At 35.7% G+C, this 22,372-nt stretch overlaps 5 protein-coding genes across 5 annotated transcripts in view; 4 read left to right on the top strand and 1 right to left on the bottom strand.

Moving 5' to 3' along the window:
• Positions 1 to 853, bottom strand: part of tbc1d20 (TBC1 domain family, member 20) — a 9,772-nt gene extending 8,919 nt beyond the window's left edge. The window contains exon 1 of the mRNA XM_016559266.1: positions 477 to 853. Within this exon, the coding sequence (XP_016414752.1) occupies positions 477 to 540 (64 nt within the window). The 5' untranslated portion in view covers positions 541 to 853. The remainder of the gene's footprint in view (positions 1 to 476) is intronic.
• Positions 854 to 4,949: 4,096 nt separating this feature from the next.
• Positions 4,950 to 7,160, top strand: LOC107745401 (biogenesis of lysosome-related organelles complex 1 subunit 1-like). Its single transcript, XM_016559264.1, has 4 exons — positions 4,950 to 5,144; positions 5,541 to 5,613; positions 6,646 to 6,778; positions 6,872 to 7,160. Exons 1-4 carry the CDS (start codon positions 5,084 to 5,086, stop codon positions 6,980 to 6,982), a joined length of 378 nt encoding a protein of 125 aa, XP_016414750.1. The 5' UTR covers positions 4,950 to 5,083; the 3' UTR covers positions 6,983 to 7,160.
• An 863-nt stretch (positions 7,161 to 8,023) lies between these two features.
• On the top strand, positions 8,024 to 11,407 carry rdh5 (retinol dehydrogenase 5 (11-cis/9-cis)). Its single transcript, XM_016559263.1, has 6 exons — positions 8,024 to 8,082; positions 9,352 to 9,416; positions 9,514 to 9,839; positions 9,910 to 10,168; positions 10,281 to 10,444; positions 10,744 to 11,407. The coding sequence occupies exons 2-6, from the start codon at positions 9,400 to 9,402 to the stop codon at positions 10,962 to 10,964; spliced, it is 987 nt and encodes a 328-aa protein (XP_016414749.1). The 5' UTR covers positions 8,024 to 8,082; positions 9,352 to 9,399; the 3' UTR covers positions 10,965 to 11,407.
• A 427-nt stretch (positions 11,408 to 11,834) lies between these two features.
• Positions 11,835 to 16,962, top strand: LOC107745412 (glutaminase kidney isoform, mitochondrial-like). Its single transcript, XM_016559284.1, has 17 exons — positions 11,835 to 12,293; positions 12,439 to 12,538; positions 13,084 to 13,095; positions 13,167 to 13,246; positions 13,321 to 13,484; positions 13,704 to 13,762; positions 14,212 to 14,244; positions 14,598 to 14,656; positions 14,742 to 14,808; positions 14,896 to 14,946; positions 15,035 to 15,211; positions 15,609 to 15,740; positions 15,839 to 15,931; positions 16,072 to 16,133; positions 16,226 to 16,302; positions 16,401 to 16,464; positions 16,544 to 16,962. Exons 1-17 carry the CDS (start codon positions 12,094 to 12,096, stop codon positions 16,698 to 16,700), a joined length of 1,587 nt encoding a protein of 528 aa, XP_016414770.1. The 5' UTR covers positions 11,835 to 12,093; the 3' UTR covers positions 16,701 to 16,962.
• A 3,043-nt stretch (positions 16,963 to 20,005) lies between these two features.
• LOC107745411 (carcinoembryonic antigen-related cell adhesion molecule 6-like) lies at positions 20,006 to 21,130 on the top strand. The gene is made up of 2 exons (XM_016559283.1): positions 20,006 to 20,325; positions 20,751 to 21,130. The coding sequence occupies exons 1-2, from the start codon at positions 20,022 to 20,024 to the stop codon at positions 21,128 to 21,130; spliced, it is 684 nt and encodes a 227-aa protein (XP_016414769.1). The 5' UTR covers positions 20,006 to 20,021.
• Positions 21,131 to 22,372: the final 1,242 nt, after the last annotated feature.

The following is a 22,372-nucleotide window of genomic DNA, read 5'->3' as shown; positions in this document are numbered from 1 at the left end:
TGTGTGTGTGTGTATATATATATATATATATATATATATATATATATATATATATATATATATACACACACACACACAGTGAATATTCTCTATCTACTATCTATCTATATATATAAATCTATACAAATATATAGCTAACCACACATAATACTTAAAATATTCTTAAATTTATCTATCTAGCAGTAAACAAAGTATAGTATGTAAGTATGTGTTAATATATGTGTACTTATTATATTTATATATATTGTATCTTCTTATACAAGTTACTTGTAACTTCTTATGTTATATCTATTAACATACAGCACAAATTAAAACCCCTTATTTCAATCCCATAAAGCGTCTATCAAACTCTAAATTTACTTTAGTAAAAGCTGTAATATTTAATCGAGCACTGACTTATCGGCCGTTAAAGTGAAGCAGTAACGTTAGCCTAAATCTCCCATCATGTCCTAAATGAACTCCTCAATAAAACGCACCTTGTTTTCCGAATCCGTTGAGCGGAGAAGAAGCTCCGAGACTCCGAGACTTCCTCAGATTCATTCTGTCGCTAAAGTCCGTCGCTTTCCGCGGCTTCAGATCCAGCTACATCGCTTTATCTCACTGAGAGGCGAACAGCTGATGGGCTTCTACTTTAGCCTGACAGCTAAAGGCCACATCTTCTCCTTCAGGCCCGCGTGAGCTGGATAAACTTGTGGCACATAAACAGCATCGGTCTCTTTCACTCATGACACGCGCTTTAACTTACATCAGTGTGTTCCGCCGAACCGAACCGAAGCGGCGTCTCTGCGCCTCTTTTGTGTCATTTCATGGGAAGCGCTTCAGAAGCTCCAGCTGTAGTATCATCTGGGTTGGTGTTTACGTGTGAGTGAAGGATTCTGGGAGTTGTAGTTTCATTGGCTCACGAAAAAGGCGGTGTCTTAGCAACCCTTCAAAATAAAGGTCACCATAAAAAAACACAGTAAACACGTAAAAAGTATTTAAAAATAGTGCTGTCAAACGATTAATCGCATCCAAAATAAAAGTTTTTGTTTACATAATGTGTGTGTACTGTGTATATTAATTATGTATAAATACACACACATGTATATATTTAAGAAAAATATGTTATGCTTATATATTAAATATGTTTATATATACTATAAATTTTATTAATATAAAAGATTATATTTAATAATTAAATAGGAATATTTTTTCACATTATAGTGATGAAAATTAGATATTTTTTGTTTGAGGTAAATGCACTTGATTATCTTGAACATAAATAAAAGAAATTAAAATAATATAATTAAGTTATAATGAATAAATTATAAGTAGATTGCATTTAATAATTAAATACGAATATTTTCTCACATTATAGAGATGATTTTATTGTTGAAGGTTTTTGTTGAAGTTGTGATTGATTACCTTGAACATGAATTAAAGATGTTAATATTGAAAATATTTTGAAAATTAAATCATATTTAATGCAATTAATCATATTTAATAATTATACAACGACTACATTTAATAATAATTAAATAATAATAATACTTTTTTCACATTACAGTGATGAGAATGAGACTTTTTGTTGTAGGAAACTGCATTAAATTATACATATTTTTTAATGTGTTTATTTTCCAGAAAGTGAGCTTCCTTTCATTTCGATCGCTCTCACCTAGTTGCTCAGGTATGTATTCCACAGACACGTTGAGCAGTCTGGGCCACACCTGGCGGCGGATCTCGTCGTTCAGCAGACCTCCTTCACTGATAGCCATGCGTCTCAGAGCGGCCACATCCACGGGCGTCGAGTTCAGCGCCTGCGAGATCTCCGCCATCTTCCTCTTCCGTCTGGACTCAGCATCTGCCAACATGACGAGCGCGCTCAGCACCTGAACACTGCACTATCACGGGCTACATGCGCTTCGGCAGAAACGTTCACTGGAAAGGGAGAAGTTGACTAAGATCTTTCACCTTTCCCCTTCATTTGCGCAAGTGTTTCTTTTAAAACAGCTGTTCCCAGAGGAATGGCACGTTTAAAAGGCTTGATATTGTTTTGAAATGGAACTATTTTTGTCTGGCACACAAAATACAGTCACGTCCCAAACATCCGACGCAGTTCGTGTTAGTACTGTAACAGATTTACAGTACATAATGAGTGCACAGATATCTTATGCACAATAAATCCTTCAAAAATGTTATGAAGAGTGCTTAAGATATGAAATAATGAGCAGCACACCTTTAGATGCAAAAAATAATTCACAGGACACTCCCACAGAAGTAATTAAAAGGATTATGAGGCAGAAATTAATTATTCTCACACCCGGGGAAAAAAAGTATATATACACATGCATAATTGTATCATTTATATATTTATATATAATTTATATTAATGTAATAACTGTTTTTTTTACATTAATCTATCTATCCATACAGAAAGATATTGATTTATATACATAATTTTTTTAATTTATATACATTTATTCATTTCTAAAATCCCCAAAATGTTTGTATAACTAAATTATATATAATAGAATGTATATATATGCTTATATATTAAATATGTTTATATATACTATAAATTTTATTAATATAAATATATACATGTAAATACATGTAAATATTTTCACAATATACTGTATGAGCGTGTGTTTTTATATACATAATAAATATGCACAGTACAAACATATATTAAGCAAACAAAATGTTTTATTTTGGATGCAATTAATCGAGATTAATCGTTTGACAGCACTAATTAAAAAAACTAAACATACACACAAAAATAAACACATTAAACGTTAAAAAAACAATTTTTTGATATTAAATATGTTTATATATACTATAAATTTTATTAATATAAATATATACATGTAAATACATGTAAATATTTTCAAAATATACTGTATGAGCATGTGTTTTTATATACATAATAAATATGCACAGTACAAACATATATTATGCAAACAAAATGTTTTATTTTGGATGCAATTAATCGAGATTAATCGTTTGACAGCACTAATTTTAAAAACTAAACATACACACAAAAATAAACACATTAAATGTTAAAAAACAATTGTTTTTGTTGTACTGCCTTAGAAATTGGCTGTTGCACCCATGGGTGCACCTATAAAAAGACATGCTCATTAAACACAAAAACACATTTCAGCTAAGTACAAATTTTGTGATAAAAAAAAAAAGATCATTTTATCATTCAGTCAAGTGCAGTCGATCAGTTGTTAGCGCTCTGTGATATAAATATATATATTTTTAATAGTTTAACTAAACGTTTATTTTGAAATGTCGTTTTAAAATATCTTGTAGGCTAGGTAGCGGGAGCTGTGATTCGGAAGCAGCGTGTATTAAGATCGGAGCAACGGAAAAGTTTGAGTGTGATTCAAATAACTCATACTGAGTTTTGATAAGCATATAAGTTATAATATTAAGAAGAAGAAAAAGATGGGGAAATCACGGGAAAAAAAAGAGGAAGTTGGATCAGAAACAAAAGATAGGATTGATGATTCTGAGATTGAAGATGAAATGGAGACGGGTTGGTCACAGGTAGAAGGAGGGAGAATGAAAAGTGTAGGAAAAACAAATAAAAAGAGGAAGAAAGATAATGAAGAGGAGTCCGTAAGTATAGATGAGGATAGTGAAAGGGAATTAATAAGTGGAAGGAGAGAGGAAATAAAAATGATTGTGAGATTTAAAGAGGGGCATGGAGTAAAAGGAGTAAACCCAACTGAATTAACAAATGAGTTGAGGAAACAATCAGGAGAGATTAAATGTACAAGAGTACTTCAGGATGGAGCATTGATGGTGATATGTAATAATGAGGAGCAGAGGGATAAAGTGATGAAAATGAAGGTTGTGTGTAAACAAGAGATTTCAAGTTGTAAGCAAACAGGTGGAAAATCATGGCTATGCGGAGTAATTACAGGGGTACCATTGGAGGTCACTATGATAGAGCTGAAGAGGAATATAAAAGGAGGAAATGTAATTGAAGCAAAGCGATTGCAAAGGAATAGGGAAGGTAATAAGGAAGAAAGTCTTTCTGTAATGTTGCGCTTTGAAAGTAGTAGAATGTTACCAAGTATAGTGATGATTGGATATGTTAGCTTTAAGGTGAGAGAATATGTGCGTGCTCCACTGAGATGTTATAACTGCCAGAGATATGGTCATATTGCAAGTGTATGCAGAGCCAAAAAGAGATGTGCACATTGTGGGGAAGAACATGAGTATGGAAAATGTGAAAGGAATGTGGAAGCAAAATGTTGTAATTGTGGTGGGGCCCATAGTGTGGCATATGGAGGATGTGAAGTTAGAAAGAGGGCAGTAGAAATTCAAAAGGAAAGAGATGGAAATAAGCTGTCATATGCGGAAGCAGTTAAAAAAGTGGATTCAAGGAAAAAGAAAGAGAGTGAGGAGAAGGAGGAATGGAGAGATCAAACCAGAAATGAGGGAAAGAGAAGCAGTATATCGGATGACACAATGATAGTAAGTAAAAAGAGTTTTGTGCTATTCATGGCAGAGGTCATAAATTGTTCAGCACAGACTGAAAGAAGAACCCGTGTTTTTCGATATTGAAAAAGCCTATGACATGTTATGGAGAGAGGGTTTGATGATAAAATTGGAGGAGATGGAGGTAGGGGGAAGAATGTTTAATTGGATCAGTGACTTCCTTAAACAAAGTGTAATAAGGGTGAGAGTAGGAGACTCTATATCATTTCAAGGAATAATAGAAAATGGCACTCCTCAGGGAAGTGTAATAAGTCCAGTGCTTTTTATAATAATGATAAATGATATGTTATGGAAGAATGAAGGAAAAGAGTTAACATTAAAGAATATATTAGAAAATGTTAAGAGATAAGAGGAAATGTTTCTGATCCAAGCTACCTGATGATGGCAGTAATGCACTGTTAAGTGTGGTTGCCAGTAAAAGAAAGAAGAAGAAGAAGAAGAAGAAATATCTTGTACGCACTGTCCCTCCGCACTTTCCGTATGTTTTCGAGACGATTGTCATGTGAATCCAGGTACTGCCAAAACGTTTGGAGAAAATTGACTTTATCAAACGAACATATTTTATTTTCGTTTACAATAAAAAGCCAAAATGCTCTCCCGTTTATTAAAAGAACACCAAGCGAAACAAAACGAAAGGAAAGAGTTACAAGGTTTGTGTTTCTGTAGATCTCTACCGACTAAGTGTGCTCTGACAGGCCCTTTGATATAATATTAAATGTAAAGATAAAGACGCATCTTAATATTTGTCTGTTAAATGTATTTAAGAAAAGATGGAGTTGATACATTGTTATAAGTAATAAAATGCGTTATTTATTTTCATTCGAGTCGCAAATTCTGTTTTTAGTAGGCTAATTTCCTTAATTTAGTGACTGACATTGTTTGTATTTTATGTAAGACTACAGAAATAAGTAAATTATTCTTACACATAATATGTATTTCATTACTTGACATTTTCTGTCAACCACCCAAAACAAATCAAAACAAAACAAAATCAAGTGATATGAAATAATTGCTTTTTCTTGATAAAATGCTTCAATACGGTACAGAAAGACGAAGACGAGAGGCCATAGCAGCTGCAACATGTTTAACAGAAGCCCTGGTGGATCATCTCAATGTAGGGTGAGTCGGATAGTTTTATATGTTTGTAAAGGTACACACAGGATTATATGGTCAGTTCATGTGATCACTGTGGTCATATTCCCAGTCTTTGTGTGGATATTATGATGAAATTCTGTGAAAGCAGCTTAGAGTTGCATGGTTGGATGCAAAAGAGAATTGTTCTTGCAACAGACAAATTTATGCAAACAGAATAGTTAACCCAAAAATAAAAATTTGCTGAACATCTCACCCTCAGGCCATCCAAGATGTAGAGGAGTTTGTTTCTTCATCAGAACAGATTTGTAGAAATGTATCACTTGCTCACCAATGGATCCTCTGCAGTGAATGGGTGCCGTCAGAATGAGAGTCCAAAAAGCTGATAAAAACATCACAATGATCGACTCCAGTCAGTCAATTAACATTTTGTGAAGTGAAAAGCTGTGCATTTGTAAGAATTTGTTTTGTTTTTAATTAACACATTTTTAGCTTTAAACCATTGCTTCTGGCCAAAATACGAGTCCACTACCATAATATTGCTTTCTCCAGTGATAAAGTCGTCTGGTCTGAATCAGGAGAGAAATCTGCACAGATCAAGCACCGTTTACAAGCAAAAACAGTTCTAAACAAATATGTCAGTGGATTTTGATGTGAGAGGAGGTGAGATTTTTCAGTGGAGAAAGCAATATTATGGATTATGGATTCGTATTTTGGCAAGAAGCGATGGTTTGAAGTCAAAGCATCTAAATTATATTTTTGTTTCTTAGAACCACACAGCTTTTCACAAGATATTAATTGATGGACTGATGTTGTGTTGATTACTTGTGGATTATTGTGATGTTTTTATCAGCTGTTTGGACTCTCGTTCTAACGGCACCCATTCACTGCAGAGGATCCATTGGTGAGCAAGTGATGTAATGCTACATTTCTCCAAATCTGATGAAGAAACAATCTCATCTATATTTTGGATGGCCTGAGGGTGAGTACATTTTGAGATTTTCATTTTGGGTGAACTATTCCTTTAAGACATTGTAATGTATAAGTATCTCGGTTCAGGGTGGCGCAGGCGTACATCAACCAGCGCAAGCTGGACAATGAGGTGAAGACGCTGCAGGTTCAGGCCAGTCAGTTTGCCAAGCAGACGGCCCAGTGGATCAACATGGTTGAGAACTTCAACCAGGCCTTAAAAGTACGCAATCTCTTTTATATATTGACTCGTGTGCGAATTTAGTGTTGCAATTGGTGAACTGTGCAGATTTAATGGCAGATTATTCCTGTACAGGAAATCGGAGACGTGGAGAACTGGGCGCGGAGTATCGAGATGGACATGCGGACGATCGCGACAGCTCTGGAGTATATGCACAAAGGCCCGGTTCAGCCCACGTCCTCATGAGTGGATGGATTCTGATGCTCCAAAATGGACAGAAACGCAGAGGCTTTTCCTCCAAATGTTGGTGAAACTTGGACACTGTTACTTATTCCAGTAAAAAATTGCTGGAACAGCTGTTTATTTCTGATTTGGTTCATTTTTATTTTACATAATATGCTTGCATAATAAAAAATATCTATAGTGCTATAACAGACGTCGTAAATGATAAAAACAGGATTTAACAACAGAATTAATTTTTATATATTTCTATTAAAAATACTAAATATTTCTCATGTATAATTTCTATATTGTGTAATATTATTAATTATATTTCTACTGTATTTGTATTTCTATAGATAGAAGAAGTCGTGGCCTAATGGTTAGAGAGTCTGACTCGTAATCCAAAGGTTGTGGGTTCGAGTCTCATACCGGCAGGGATTGTAGGTGGGGGGAGTGAATGTACAGCGCTCTCTCCCACCTTCAATACCACGACTGAGGTGCCCTTGAGCAAGGCACTGAACCCCCAACTGCTCCCCGGGCGCCGCAGCAAAAAAATGGCTGCCCACTGCTCCGGGTGTGTGTTCACGGTGTGTGTGTGTTTACTGCTGTGTGTGTGCACTGCTGTTACTGCTGTGTGTGTGCACTTTGGATGGGTATGCATCCAATTCCGAGTATGGGTCACCATACTTGGCCACATGTCACGTCACACTAATTGTATATTCTAATTTCTATTATTATTAGTTATTATTTCTATTATCCATTATTATGAGGTCATAAAAACTTCACATATAATCATTTGAACAAAAATAGAAATAGTTTAAAACTACTGTAGACAAAAATGTCAACCTCATGTCAACCTCTCAAAAACGAATTCGATCAACCTAAAAATAAAGCGAATTGGCATGTTTCTCCTTAAAAGTTCATCCCAGCCCAGCTATTTGTGGATCACGATTACACAAGCGCACAAAAAAAGGCCTAACAGCACTACAGTGAGATTGGAGATTAGAAATTGTGGCCCTGTCTGACAGAATCAGCTTTAGGGATAAATCTGAGGCGCAGACCCACTTCAGATCACTCACCAAACACGTTCAGGACCTCCAGCTCCAGAGCCAAGAAGGGAAAAGGTAAGTCTGATAATTGACTACTTTACCTGATAGAAGAATTTCTTATTTTTATCCTCAATGACAAAGTGAATTAATATTTACTTAAATGTGTATGTTTAAATAAGTATTTATTTATATATATATAAAAAAAAAGGGTATTCTATTTTAAAAATACGTTTTACTAAACATTTTTACTTGCGAACATTTGAAATGTATTTATTATGAATTATTAATCAGGTTAATCTGAGTAATAATTTGATGTACTACGATTTTTGTTAAAATAAGCGTCTTCAGTTTAGTTTTTTGGGACTATGGTATGATTGGTTTAGAAGTTTCGGTTATTTTTGGTTAGATTCTTTAGCAATTTTATGTATTGTATGTATACAATTTTATGCAATTAATATCAGAAAGTACATTAATAATTATTCGATAAAAGCCCTGTTTGTTTGATAATTAATTAGCGTACATTCTTCAAAGCTTAATGTGCATATAGGAGCTTAAATGGTTGGCTTTGTCCTATTGGTTGTGTTGTAGCACAGAGATGAATCCTCAATCTTTCTCTTTACTAATTAGTCCCTGTAGCTAATAGGTTTTGAGCTTTGAGAAGCTTATAGTGTTTCGGTGGTGCTGGATTTTCAATTTTACAGCATTCTCTAAACCTTTACGCTGATACCAAAGTCTCCCTTTGTTTCATAAGAGCTTTAGCTCAAGATTTCTCATGTGCTCTGAAAAACGAAAGTGTTACGTATGTTAGCGCCCTGTGACTACATAATCTAAAACCAAGAGAAGCAGTGCGCATGGGTCAATAATGTTCAATAAGCCTCCAAAGACCATATTACATCATTTTAACATACAGGTCTTACTATTTCTGAGTCAATTTGTGGTATAAAATATAAGAATGCAGTTTTTGATGCAGTTAATCAGCACGAACTGATTTGTGTAAACGTTTACCCAAATTTACATTAGTTTAATGATGGTTTTACGATCTATAGATGCAACCGAATCAAACAATAATCGATAAGGGTGTGTAATTCAAACATTATTTTTAGTAAAAAAATTCTGCAAACAAATTAGCTATATTTTATAGTTAAAATAGTAAGAACGTTTTAGAAACATGTAGAATATGTTATTTGAATATTTAAAGAAGTTTTATATGCTTTTCAGAAGTTCACAATACCTTTTTGAACTGGTGTTTGATGGATTATGGTATTGCATCCTGACGCTTCATAATTACACCTGCATTGTTGTGTTTTTTTCTTTCTTTTACGTCATTGACATTCGACCAAAAAGCAATTGTTTACAAAACATCTTTGCAGAATCACTCAGGAGGCAGAAACGATGTACGAGTACTTGAGGTAAGAATGTGTCTGACTAAAATCCTATCAAAACACAAGCAAACAAACCAACAAAACTAAAGACTACATAAATGTTGTATGCATTTTGTGCTTACAGTAACAATTGTACATGCACATATGTCTTGGGTGCGTTTGTGCTGCTATGGGTTCTGGTGTGGTTCTACCGGGACAACTTGGAGATCACCAAGGTCTCAGAGAAACACGTTTTTGTGACTGGTTGTGACTCTGGTTTCGGACACCTACTGTGCAAATGCCTGGACAAATGTGGTTTCCGCGTCCTAGCCGGGTGTCTCACGGAAAAGGGCGCAGATGATCTGAAGAGGGCGACAGGACCTTTCCTGAAAACCTTCATCTTGGACGTGACCAGCACAATCAGCATTCAGAAGGCTTTGGAATGGACCAAAAAAGAAGTTGGAGATAAAGGTGTGTTTCAGGTGAGACCTCAACATAAGATCTAGAAACAAGTGTGACATCTTTGTTCCCAACTTTCTAGGACTTTGGGGTCTCGTGAACAATGCTGGACGCTCTCTTCCCATGGGTCCATCAGAGTGGATGAAAATCGAAGACTTCCAAAGCACGCTTAAAGTCAACATGACTGGCATGATCGAGATGACCATGAACTTCTTGCCTCTTGTCAAAAAGGCCCGTGGACGAGTGGTGAATGTGGCGTCAGTGTTGGGAAGAGTGGCAGCTAACGGCGGAGGATATTGCGTCTCAAAGTTCGCAGTGGAGAGCTTCTCTGATTGTCTCAGGTATCACACTTCAATGAAAACATAGTTGTTGATTTTTTTTTTAGCAGTTTTGACTTTTGAAACCACCTCTACCTTCGGTCTTTATAGAAAACCCCTTTTGATGTAATTTCAGGAGAGACATCCAAAATTTTGGGGTCAATGTGTGCATCATCGAACCTGGTTTCTTCAAGACTCAGGTGACCAGCTTGGAGCCCATCGAGAGGGAACTTCATCGCCTCTGGAACCAACTGACCCCTGAAGTGAAGGAGAGTTATGGAGACAAATACTTGGATAAATGTATGTTATTTACGCCAACAACAACTTTTCTCCATTCTCTTTCAATAGTCTTAACAATAAGCATTTTATAATGCAATAGAAGAGCCATTTTTGGTTTCTGAAAGAACCTTTCAGTAAACAATTCTTAAAAGAACCATAGTGTGAAGAACATTTAATAATCTAAAGATACTTTTTCCACTATAAGAACCTTTTGTGCATTGAAACGTTTCCATGGATGTTAAAGGTTCTTCAATGCAATCATAATGACGTACATTTATTTTTTAGAGTATAGTCCATTTAGACACTCTTTGTCTCTCCAGACATCAAGATCCAGAGGCTGATCATGAACACCATATGCGACTCTGACCTCAGCAAAGTGACCAACTGCATGGAACATGCCCTGCTGGCCGTCCACCCAAGAACACGCTACAGCGCAGGCTGGGATGCCAAGCTCTTGTGGATTCCCTTGTCTTATATGCCTGCTTGTGTTGTAGATATTGCGCTGAAGCTGGTGTTGCCAAAGCCTGCAAAAAGTGTCTAGATTTGGAAGTAATCTTAGGCCACATACGTTTAACTCTTACCTTTCATTTCCCTCTTATGATACACTGTAGACACTCTATTTTGGGGTCTTACTAAGTAGGCTAACTAGAGTTTACAAACACTGTAAATTTAATAGTGTATTTATGATGCAAAGTTATCTGGTAACTGGACACTATCAGTGATTTTGTATATTTATGAACCATTATATAAAGTAGTTATAATGTGCCTTGAAAATGCATCACCAGTTTTGCCTGTTGATCATCTCATGTAGATGGGTTGCTAAAGTGCCACCGACTTTGACTTTTGGCATTATATTTGTATGAAACTGTCAGAGTTACTGTTTTGCAGGGAAATGGATTTAATATAACTGTATAAACATAATTCAATAAATGTTATAAGCACATTTTCTGTGAACCAATCTCTTCCCAGAAAGAAAAAAAACTAATTAAATCAGCATGCTGGTTTACTGTTTATAGCTGAACTTGCCATAAAACTATCCTTGACTGGTTTTTAGCTCTTTTCGTTTTTGTTTTTTTCAGTAGGCTAGATATAGCCTACTCTTTGAAAGTCATGGGACAATTTACTTAAAATTTAACAATACTTCTTAGTGAACATTAATTATTCATTAAACAGTTTGTCCTATGATGAAGGAATTATTAAACCGTTTTCCCTGACCCCTTATCTCTTGATCGACTGTACTCATATTTTACAATATAAATAAACATTAAATATATACATTTACTTCATATTTTGTACATCCATATTATTTAATGCCTTGGTAGCCTATCTTTTTTATTTCTAGGGTAAAAGTTGTCAGAGGACGAGTTAAAGTACAGAGCTTCTCTCTTTTCTTTTTTTTACCTCAGTAGATCGTTTGAATGAAACACTTGTCGTAGACATGAACAAGCTTATAAACATTTCAAAACGTGCTGTCTAACGTCGTGGCATGAAGTCACTTCTCCCCTCGATGTTTTAACAATGAAAGTTATCCAGTAATCTGTGACAGTGAACTTGACCTCAGTGTTGATAAAGTGCCTCAGGCGCTGACCGGATTCCACGCGCACCTGTTGACACGACTCAAGAATAGTTTGAATCCCCCTTTTAACACTTCAAACTTTAGATTTTGTCTCATGAGATACTGGAAAATGATCTCTTTCAGGACCCTACGACTGACTAATGTCGGAGTTATTGGCTTACTGGCGAAAGACATCGCAAAAAGCAGCTCAGCGTGTCAGAATGTGTCGCGGAGGTCGTTCAGTTTCTCTTCGCGGATTCACGCGAGTCAAGAATTTATCGCTCCTGCATCCGCGGATCAACCTAAATCGAAAAAGTGAGTCACTTGTAGAATAAATAAAATAGTATATAAAAATAGTGATGCATAATAAAATGTTTGATAAAAATGCTAATAAACTGAAATACCTGAAATACAATATGTTTGGTGTTAGCATGTGTCTAATTTTGTTTTATTAAAACAGACAAGAGACCAATAAAGGTCTGTTCTCTGGACTAGAGGACATGCTTTTCTACACTATAACTGAAGGAGCAGAGAAAGTTCCTGTGTCTCATTTCATTGCTGTGAGTTTTTACTTTTTCATTTACATATAAACACAAAATCATATACACAAAAGTTTTAACTAGATTTAAAAATCTTTGCACTAGCAGTTTTCCAAGTCTGCTAACTGTATAATATCACTGTATATGGGCAACAGTTGGGAGCTGCTACATTTACTCAGTTGCATGCTATGGGCTCAGTTACTATCAACCCCCTACATGTTTCCTGAAATCTGATTCGTTCATGAGAAGTCTGGGCCAAAACACACAAACGTTTATCCAGACTTTGTGGAACTGGTTTGTGTCATCAGTTATGCAATCATTTATAAGGAAAGTCAACAAACAGTATAATATAAATGAGATGCATTTTTTTAATTGGAAAAAAAAAAGTTACACAGTTTTCCAGCAGATAGATTTTTTTTGTTTATGTTTGATTATTGTTTATTCATAGTCTTGTTTTGTTTACATTTATATACATTAGTGTTTAATGTTTGTGCGACAAATGCATTGCACAGTGGCATCACATAAAGTAAACTGAATGATTGTGAAAAGACAGAACAGTATTTTAACACGATGGACAGGTAGAAACCATATTTTCAATCCATTTTCCTTACTTATTTGTGAAGTTGGACTCACTTAGAATCTTTTTCAGGTTGCAAAATACATTCCCCATCTGACCAAGTTTAGTCCTGATCTTTGGGGCGTCTCTCTCTGCACAGTGGATGGACAAAGGTAAATAGATAAATCTGACCCCAACTTTTCTAAAATATGCAGTGATGGTTTTTAAATCACCTCTTGGAATTCAGACACTCAGTGGGAGACACAAAGGTGCCGTTCTGCTTGCAGTCGTGCGTAAAGCCGCTTGAATACGCCATCGCTGTACACGAACACGGCACGGAGCGCGTTCACCACTACGTCGGGAAGGAGCCCAGCGGATTCAAATTCAACAAACTCTCCCTAGATGAAGAAAGTGGGTGGGAAGATGTCATAGATTATCATTATCAAATGAGTTATCTAGAATATCTTATTTGTTTTTGCTAGACAGAACTTTTCTGTACTGAGAATAATCTTATTAGAAGGAAATGATCAAAATAAATGGATTATTATAATATATAAAAAAATCAATAATTACTACAAAAATAACAATAATTTAATTAATTAATTGAGCTGACTGGTTTTCTGTTCTTAGATAAACCTCACAATCCCATGGTCAATGCTGGAGCAATTGTCATCAGTTCACTTATCAAGGTAAACAAATACAAAAAACTAACATTTTTTTGGGAAACTGTATATAAATATTTTCTGCGGATTTTTTTGGTGTCAGGTAGGTTTACCGTTAACAGTATTTGCTTGTTTGTCTGATAATCAGCTCTGCACGACTCCCAAACAAACAATGATATACGCACATGTATTGACATGTGGACAGGACCAAGAATGAATTTGATCTAACAAAAATTTTACCCAGAATTCAGCTCTGTGTGGACAGACCCAGTGCATCTGCTACACGTGTAACAGACTGACCTTGTGAAGCTATGAGTAGGAGTATTACTGGTCTGGACTAAATCCAGTCTATTAAAAGTGCCCTTTACACTAGATGTATGTGACTTGTGCTTTCTAGGTTCCCAGAGTCTTCAGTACAATCTAGAAAACATAAAAATCATGAGTTTTGATGAAATCTTACTGTTGTTTTTCTACAGCCAGGTGTCAACAAGGCCGAGAAGTTTGACTATGTAAGTTATAACCTGTTGAATGTAGCCATTTAAAAAAAAAAAAAAAGATAAATCAACCTTAATGTTGTTCCGAACTTCTATGATTATTTATTCCTTTAATGCGGCAAAAAGTAGATAATTAACTAAATGAAAGTAAGGCTATTAAACTCCAAAAGGATAAACAAGTAGTGCATACGGCATACAGTAGTCATACAGTAGCTTTGTTTTAGGTAAAGACTGAAATTATTGTTATTCCTTGAAAATATAGTCTTTTTAGGCATCTATAAAGTGTATGTTCTATAAAATGACTTTTTATTGGCTGTTTTCTATAGCAAGTCTACGAAGAAAATAATTGTGTTGAGTCTGTTTCGCAGGTGATGGAGTTTGTGAAGAAAATTACAGGCAGGGAGTATGTGGGCTTCAGCAACGCAACGTATGTTTTTCACTTTATCATTTTACACATGTTTCTGCACCCAATTTCATTGCTTTTGACTCAAGTATAATTTTCGTTTCACCAGGTTCCAGTCTGAGAAGGAGACAGGAGACAGAAACTACGCAATAGGATACTACCTAAAAGAGAAGAAAGTTTGTACTTTCGCATGTTTTATAAAAGCAAACTAGAAAGACGTTGTTTATTCTATGCAAACGCAACTATGACGTCCTTCTTTACAGTGTTTTCCTGTAGGGGCGGATATGATAGATGCACTGGACTTTTATTTCCAGGTAGGTCCAGTTGACATTTTTTCACTGTTAAATCAAAGATTTAATACTTCTGGCAATCCCATCAGAATTTCCCTTCTGTCCCTCAAAGTTGTGCGCCATAGAGGTCACGTGCGAGTCTGGCAGTGTAATGGCCGCCACACTGGCTAACGGAGGCATCTGTCCAATCACAGGAGAGAGAGTTCTGAGCACAGAAGCCATACGAAACACGCTGAGTCTCATGCACTCCTGCGGGATGTACGACTACTCGGGACAGTTCGCTTTCCATGTGCGTAAAAGGATTGTTTCTACACTGTTTATATTGTATGACTTTCAATCCAGTAAGCTTATTTTTAAAAGAATTTTTATTAAAAAATAGCTTATTTAAAAGGAAATTTAAGAGTGCAATCTGTTAAGATTTTGTGCAGCCACTAGTTATTATATGACTTTCAATCTAGACAATGTATTTTAAAAACTTATTAAAAACATGACTTATTTAAACAAATTTAAGTGCACAGTCTTTTGAGGTCATACGTATGTTATACAGGAGAGCTTTGAAAACTTCTAAGCAATATGATATTGAGGACTTTTCTGGTAGCTTCTTGTAACAAATTGTAATTAATTTTGTCGTACTGACACTTGTCATAGTAACAAACCATATGACTTTATATACCAATACATGTCAGGTTGGATTACCTGCTAAATCTGGTGTGTCTGGTGCTGTTCTTCTGGTGGTGCCGAACGTGATGGGTGTCATGTGTTGGTCGCCCCCCGTGGACAAAGTTGGGAACAGCGTCCGTGGAATTAGCTTCTGTCAGGTGCTTCTGCCATCGTCCTGTTGGTTTTACACCCTCTTTTTAATTCCACATCATACATTTAGTCTAAATAACTAATTTTGTAACCCTTCCATAATTAGGAACTGGTGTCTTTGTTCAACTTCCACAATTATGACAATCTGAGGCACTTTCTGAAGAAGCAGGACCCTCGCAGACAGTCTGGTGATGACAGGGTAAATCTAAAATTAGAAAAACAACTTTCACATCAACCAATTTTAAACACCAAAAGTTGCGAAAATACCCTACATTAAGCTCTTTTTTAGACTGATTATTTGTTCCAGCAATTAATGCACCAAATCTGTTCTTTTCTTAGAATAAATCAGTGGTGAATCTGATGTTTGCAGCCCACAGTGGAGATGTCTCAGCTCTGAGAAGGTCATTTTATATACTTCACAATGTCTTTATTACTCCAAATTTTTGAGTGCTACTGAAATACTAATTACTTACTGCCCTCTTTTGTTCCTCAGGTTTGCCCTTTCATCTATGGATATGGAGCTGAAGGACTATGACTCTCGTACACCACTTCACATAGCTGCTGCAGAGGGTAGAATCGTTTTCTGCAAACATAAAAGAATCTTTCGGTCCCAAACATTATTTGTTAATCATAAACGTAATTTGCCGTCTATGTCTTCTCTGTTTTAGGTCACATGGATGTTGTGCTATTTCTGACACAGTCCTGCAAAGTAAACCCTTTTGTGAAAGACCGGTACAGAGCCCTGTTTCTTTACACGTTTACCTTCAGCTTTATCCAGTTGGTGATAATTGACCTCATATCTCGTATTCAGGTGGGGGAATATTCCTCGGGATGATGCCATGCAGTTCGACCATGAGGATGTGGTGAAGGTCTTGGAAGAACATGAGCTAAACTACAGTCTGCAAACATCTCAGACTGACACAGAAGACCATAGTCATCAATCCAAATGTTCATCTCTGGAGGGATGAGTGTAATCTGCTGTGAATTTAACCAATTTAAGGACTATAGATCATGTCATCAGATATTGTGAAAATAAGGGCACTTATATGGAAATGTCTCTGGACAGAGATAAAGAAAAGCTAACTATGTTTTTTTTTATTTTGATGTGTAAATATAAAATATTTGTACATAATGTTATATATTGTAGTTTGACATATCCTCTTAGAAACTGCCTTGGTTATACAGTGTAGAGTGTACAGTATTTGTGACTAATAAACAACCAACCATGCCAACAGAATCTTATGCTGACAAGATTCTCTTACAGATTCTTATTATGTATCCACACTATAGATTTTTAAAAAGAGGTTATAATAAGGCCTTCTATATGTAAAACATAAATCTATAACACAACAACAATCTAGAACAGCCTCGCAACCACAAAAAGTATACAAATAAATATATAAATAAATCAAACCAGATTCAGAAGACCTTAGCAACTGCATAGTAGCGCAATTATGACGACAAATGTTGTTGAACAGCCTGTACATCATCAAGGTGGATCTGATTAAAACAGATCTATTGATATAGGGGAGAGCGGGGCACAAAGTATCACTTTTTGACTTTCTCAGTTTGTGTAAATCCACATGGGGTTCAGAGTATATATTTTTTTATGCACAGTAATTTCACACTTGTCTAGTACAAATATGTCGCTTTGTTTCATAATTACAGTGTATACGTTTTTCTTTATTTACCCTCAAAAATTGGAAGTGAAATGTGACAACATGCCCCGTAGGTGGAACACATTGTAACATCTGAGGGGCACGTTGTAACATGACCATATAACAGCTTAAAATGTTATCTGATCGAATGAAAAAAATATACAAGACAAACTAAAATATTTTGTCAATAAAATAAAATAATTATTTATTTCAAATAAAATAATGGCGTTTTTTAAGAATTAAAAATAATCTGATTTTGGAGTTTGACAATGAACACATTGCAATCATGCTTGGGACGGCCCACATAAACGAGCCAAAATGCTTTACATGTCTTGAAACAATAATTTCTTAACATTAAACATTGACTGTCAGTCTTTATTCACCTGTTTCTCGTCGTTTATCATTAAAATTTATTAAAGTAAATAGTGTGAATTGCATCGCTAATGTCATAGAATAGCACGGCAGGGCACATTGTAACGCAGTGTTACAACATACCCCATCTGCGCAACTGGAATTTAAAACCGGTTACTGTCTTCTGATAGTTAGCGAAGCATTAAAAAATAATCTAAACTGATAAATAACAGATTGGAGATTAAAATAATAGCAGCTTTGTCTCATTTTAAATGAGTAATAAAAACTGAGATGAAAAATTTACTTAAACCCGAAATATAATTTTACTATGGTAAAATAAATGTTCAGCGATATCTTCAAAAAACTTTTGAATTTTGGTGCACTTTTTTCTCTCTATATAATGTTGATATGGTAACTAGTAAATGCTGAAAATTTGGTTATGCTAGCATGTGTGGAAATATTTAAACTACGTGTGTTACAACTTACCCCGCGTTACTTTGTGCCCCGCGCTCCCCTAGGCCTAGTACACTTGCATCTGTAAATGAAACGTGCACTATAGCACGTACACCCTTCTGCCTCAGAGATCAGACATAAGTTGTGGCTATCAGAAACTGTAACAGAGGTGTCAGCCTTTAAACATTTGTTCTTACCTTGTTTTGATGCTGTTTTATGTCTGATGATCATGTTAGAATACATGTGAAAGCATCTGTTGTTTCGGTTTTTTCTTCTCTTGTGTTTTTTTGTGTGGAAATTCTGTACAGAAGATGTGTAATAGCAAGTTTATTTTATTAAGTATACTTAAGTAAAGTTCAAGTATATTTTTAAGTATACTTTATGTAGTAAGTATACAAATATCAGTGTACTAGTAGTAGTATACTTGAAAGTGTACTATTTCAATACTCCTTGGGACTAAATTGGCCCACTTTCTAGTATATAAAAGTATACTTTTAAGTATAACAGTAGTAAACTTTGAGTACACAACTAGTTTACATCTATATTTTTAGTTTGTACTGCAACTATACTAAAAGTGAACTAACTAATAGCACACTTGAATAAACTTCTTTTTCGTAAGGGTAACTTTTTGTTCCTACCTGATTATTTACATTATTCAGTAGTTGCAGTGTGTAATTATCTTAGAACACTATCTTGAGAAGAAAACGTCCTGCTAAACGGATAAAAAGACGCACTGGCTGAAGTTAGTGGTGTTTCGTTCGAGAATGACTCACTGTTGTTGAATGAATCTCAAAAGTGAACGAATCGTTCGGATTCTGAACTAATTCATATTTTTTGTTTATTTAAATCCCTTACTCACTTACCGCCATCTGCTAGAGCAATTACATGATCTCTATAGCATGAAGTGGAGAAGGGTCTTGTGGACAGAAGGTAGGCCTATGTGAGAGAGCTCTAACCACAGTGCTGCAGATGGTCTTCGGCCTCGCACGCACTTAGAAACCTCTCACGAATCATCTTGTGCCCACAATGCCCATGCACACTTTTGTGCTTAGCAACAAAAATAAGTCTGATGCTTTTTTTGTAGTCTGGTGTGGCAAGTATTAGGTATTTCTTTCACAATTTAGGAATATTTTTAAATGTATTAATCACTCAGACTAAGCTGCAAAGTGTTATTTTAACAACATGAGAAAGAGATGTTTAAAAAGAACATCAGTGTCCTGAGGCTACATTCAACCAAACAATCTTGATGCAAAAAATCCAATATAAAGTCCATTTTGGTCAACTCTGACTGATACTTCCTCATAACAATATGAGCGGTCATTGGCTGAACCGTCACCACATGCTCTGTTTGTGAACTGAAACCACAGTCACACCAGTCACTCTTCTAAAATGATCACATATATGTTGTGTCTAGTCTTGCTCTTCATTTGTGTTGAAGGTAAGATATGTATTGCTACTTATTTGATTCATGTGTTTTTGTAAATGTTTGGTGGGATTTTTGAATCTTTTCAGAGGTTTTCAAAGAGTCACTGAGCATCAGTGCTTGTCACTAGCTCAATAATCCAATATCAGTTTGCCTGTTTGACTGATATGTGCCAAAACACATATTGTTTAACTCTAATTTAATAAAACTCATCTAATCATTATAGAGACATTCATGGGCCAATAACCAACAATGGAAACCGCATCATGCCATGTGCTAAATGTTTAAAACATAAATATGCTAAATAATACATTTTGTTTTTAAGGTTTTTCAAGATCTCTCAGTTCAGCCAAAGATGTTCTTATGAATGTGTTTCAGGTGTGTTTGCTGGTGATGCAGATGTAATGGAGTCAGTATCAGTGACTGAGGGAGATTCTGTCACTCTAAACACTGATGTTACTAAAGTACAGAGAGATGATCAGATACTGTGGATGTTTGGACCTAAAGAAACTCGTATAGCTGAAATCTATAAGCATAGCATTGATATGTTTAGCAGTAATGGGACATTTGGAGACAGACTGCAGTTGGACTCTTTCACTGGATCTCTGACCATCAGAAACATCAGAAGCACAGACTCTGGACTTTATAAACGACAGATCCGGAGCGACAGAGGGAACTCGGACAAGACATTCAATGTTACTGTCTATGGTAAGACAAATATGACTTAGAATATGTATAAATGGATATGAAGCTTATTATTGGACTGATAGTGAATCAGGAATATGACAACTCTAAAAATTAAGGTTTGTTAAAAGTTTAATGTATTTCCTAACCATTTGATTTTTTCGCCCAATAAACTATAAACCATTGCCCTTTCTTAATACTGAATGAATTAATCTTTTTTAAAAACTAATATTTAATGCAGCCTTTATTATGTATGCTGTTTTTCTGTTTTTGTTTTTGTAATGTGAACTTAATCCATGGTGATAATGTTGTGTAGCTCAATTCTGATTTCCATGTTTCGGATATTTTGATTATTGCGCCGTTTCATCTGCATTTGGATCCTGCTGTCCCTAATGTCTGAGTTTGCCCACATTCCAAAAATATGCTTATTTAATTTACTTGTTTTTCAGCTCGTCTGCCTGTTCCTGTCATCACTAGTAACTCTTCAAACTGTTCTTCATCATCATCATCCATTCTGCCTGTTCCTGTCATTATCAGAGACTCTTCACACAATTTGTCATCATCATCAGGATCTTCAGTGTCCAGATGTTCACTGCTGTGTTCAGTGTTGAATGTGAGTGATGTGACTCTCTCCTGGTACAAAGGAAACAGTTTATTGTCCAGCATCAGTGTGTCTGATCTCAGCATCAGTCTCTCTCTACCTCTGGAGGTGGAATATCAGGAGAAAAACACCTACAGCTGTGTGCTCAACAATCCTATCAGTAACCAGACCAAACATCTGGACATCACTCAACTCTGTCACACACGTCCAGGTAGCGCTCATCTGTGATCTGTCTTTTAACAATTCACCCAAAATAATAAATAATGTAATTTATGCTAATTTCTAAAGCAGTTTAAAACCCGTTTGTTGGTAGTTTTCAATTGACAGAAATAATAGTGCGAGCAACCAATCATAACAAGATGAAGCAACTACTGCCCTCTATTGGTCAACACACACACACACACACACACTCAGGCACTGCTGCTTGTTCTTTCGGGCCAATTTAAGTGGGCACTGTCCCTGCAAAATATGAAAATTCAGAGTTGGAACAATCCATTTTATTTTTTTTTCATTCAAACATAATTTAATTAGCAGAAGAGTTTTAAAAACAACCATGTGATTCCTCCATTTTTTTCTTTCTCCAGGCTGTTATGGCAATTCTGTGAGTGTGACTCCATCCCTGATTTATGCTGTGGTGGGCGCGGCCGCTGTTGCTCTACTTGTTTGTTATGTCAGGTCTAGGACGGATTGGAAAAAGAAAAAGCCACCATCACAACCTCACTGACGCGATTCTCTCCTATGGCCACCAGGTGGCAGTAACTCATAATTGTTCAATCAAATTCATGTGCACTTCCCCAATGTAAATAAAAAATGCAAACGTGCTTCTTTGTAGTCTACCAAAAATCTTGTTTCATTAAATCATCAATTACGCTGTATGCAAGACTGCAGTCTTAAATGCAATATGTCAAGCTCCCATAGCAGGCACAAAAGTTCTTTCTAATACAGTGGTTTTCAGTTTTGTACCTGCCCCTTTAAACCGTCTGTCAGTGCGACTTACAAACATAAACACAACCACGTTAAAGAGTTTATCTAAAAATTGGCATTTACATTCCCCCCCCACCCCAAATTTTATAGCCCACACTTGAAAGTCGCTGACCTAAAGAATCAACAAACAAACACCAATGTAATTTGAGGATCATTGTCAATTTCAATCCACAGTTTAGAAACTCACATTCATTCGTCTTGAAAATAACCAGCTGTTAATGCTGGTGATAATGAAAAGGGAAAACAGGCAAACAAAAAGAAAAAAAAGTTTATCAAGACAGCACAGAGCTCAAAAAGCCTGTGAGTGTGAAGCAACAGTGTATGATGAGACATGTAATGACTTGCAGTGCTATGATACAGGGCAGAAAGGTAAGAATTACGGGAAGAGAGCAGGGGTTGGGGTGGAGTCTTGTGGCTTTACATAAGAACCCTGAGGACATTAATAACTGCCAGTTTTTTGTGTATCAGACTAGCTGAGAGAACATA

The sequence above is a fragment of the Sinocyclocheilus rhinocerous genome, unplaced genomic scaffold (genome assembly GCF_001515625.1).
Source record: "Sinocyclocheilus rhinocerous isolate Xijiao unplaced genomic scaffold, SAMN03320098_v1.1 scaffold3027, whole genome shotgun sequence".
Classification (NCBI taxonomy): domain Eukaryota; kingdom Metazoa; phylum Chordata; class Actinopteri; order Cypriniformes; family Cyprinidae; genus Sinocyclocheilus; species Sinocyclocheilus rhinocerous.
Note: the sequence above shows the minus strand (reverse complement) of the source record. Positions and strands in the feature narration are given on the sequence as shown.

Excerpts from the sequence above, each read along its gene's own strand:
- LOC107745411 (XM_016559283.1), top strand. The coding sequence starts at position 20,022 with ATGGAGTCAGTATCAGTGACTGAGGGAGATTCTGTCACTCTAAACACT. Across the intron at positions 20,326-20,750 it reads ATTCAATGTTACTGTCTATG|CTCGTCTGCCTGTTCCTGTC; the intron begins GTAAGACAAATA and ends CTTGTTTTTCAG.
- LOC107745401 (XM_016559264.1), top strand. The coding sequence starts at position 5,084 with ATGCTCTCCCGTTTATTAAAAGAACACCAAGCGAAACAAAACGAAAGG. Across the intron at positions 5,145-5,540 it reads CGAAAGGAAAGAGTTACAAG|AAAGACGAAGACGAGAGGCC; the intron begins GTTTGTGTTTCT and ends AATACGGTACAG. Across the intron at positions 5,614-6,645 it reads GTGGATCATCTCAATGTAGG|GGTGGCGCAGGCGTACATCA; the intron begins GTGAGTCGGATA and ends ATCTCGGTTCAG.
- rdh5 (XM_016559263.1), top strand. Across the intron at positions 9,840-9,909 it reads AAAAGAAGTTGGAGATAAAG|GACTTTGGGGTCTCGTGAAC; the intron begins GTGTGTTTCAGG and ends CCAACTTTCTAG. Across the intron at positions 10,445-10,743 it reads AGACAAATACTTGGATAAAT|ACATCAAGATCCAGAGGCTG; the intron begins GTATGTTATTTA and ends TTGTCTCTCCAG.
- LOC107745412 (XM_016559284.1), top strand. The coding sequence starts at position 12,094 with ATGAGATACTGGAAAATGATCTCTTTCAGGACCCTACGACTGACTAAT. Across the intron at positions 13,485-13,703 it reads ACTCTCCCTAGATGAAGAAA|ATAAACCTCACAATCCCATG; the intron begins GTGGGTGGGAAG and ends TTCTGTTCTTAG. Across the intron at positions 14,245-14,597 it reads AGGCCGAGAAGTTTGACTAT|GTGATGGAGTTTGTGAAGAA; the intron begins GTAAGTTATAAC and ends TCTGTTTCGCAG.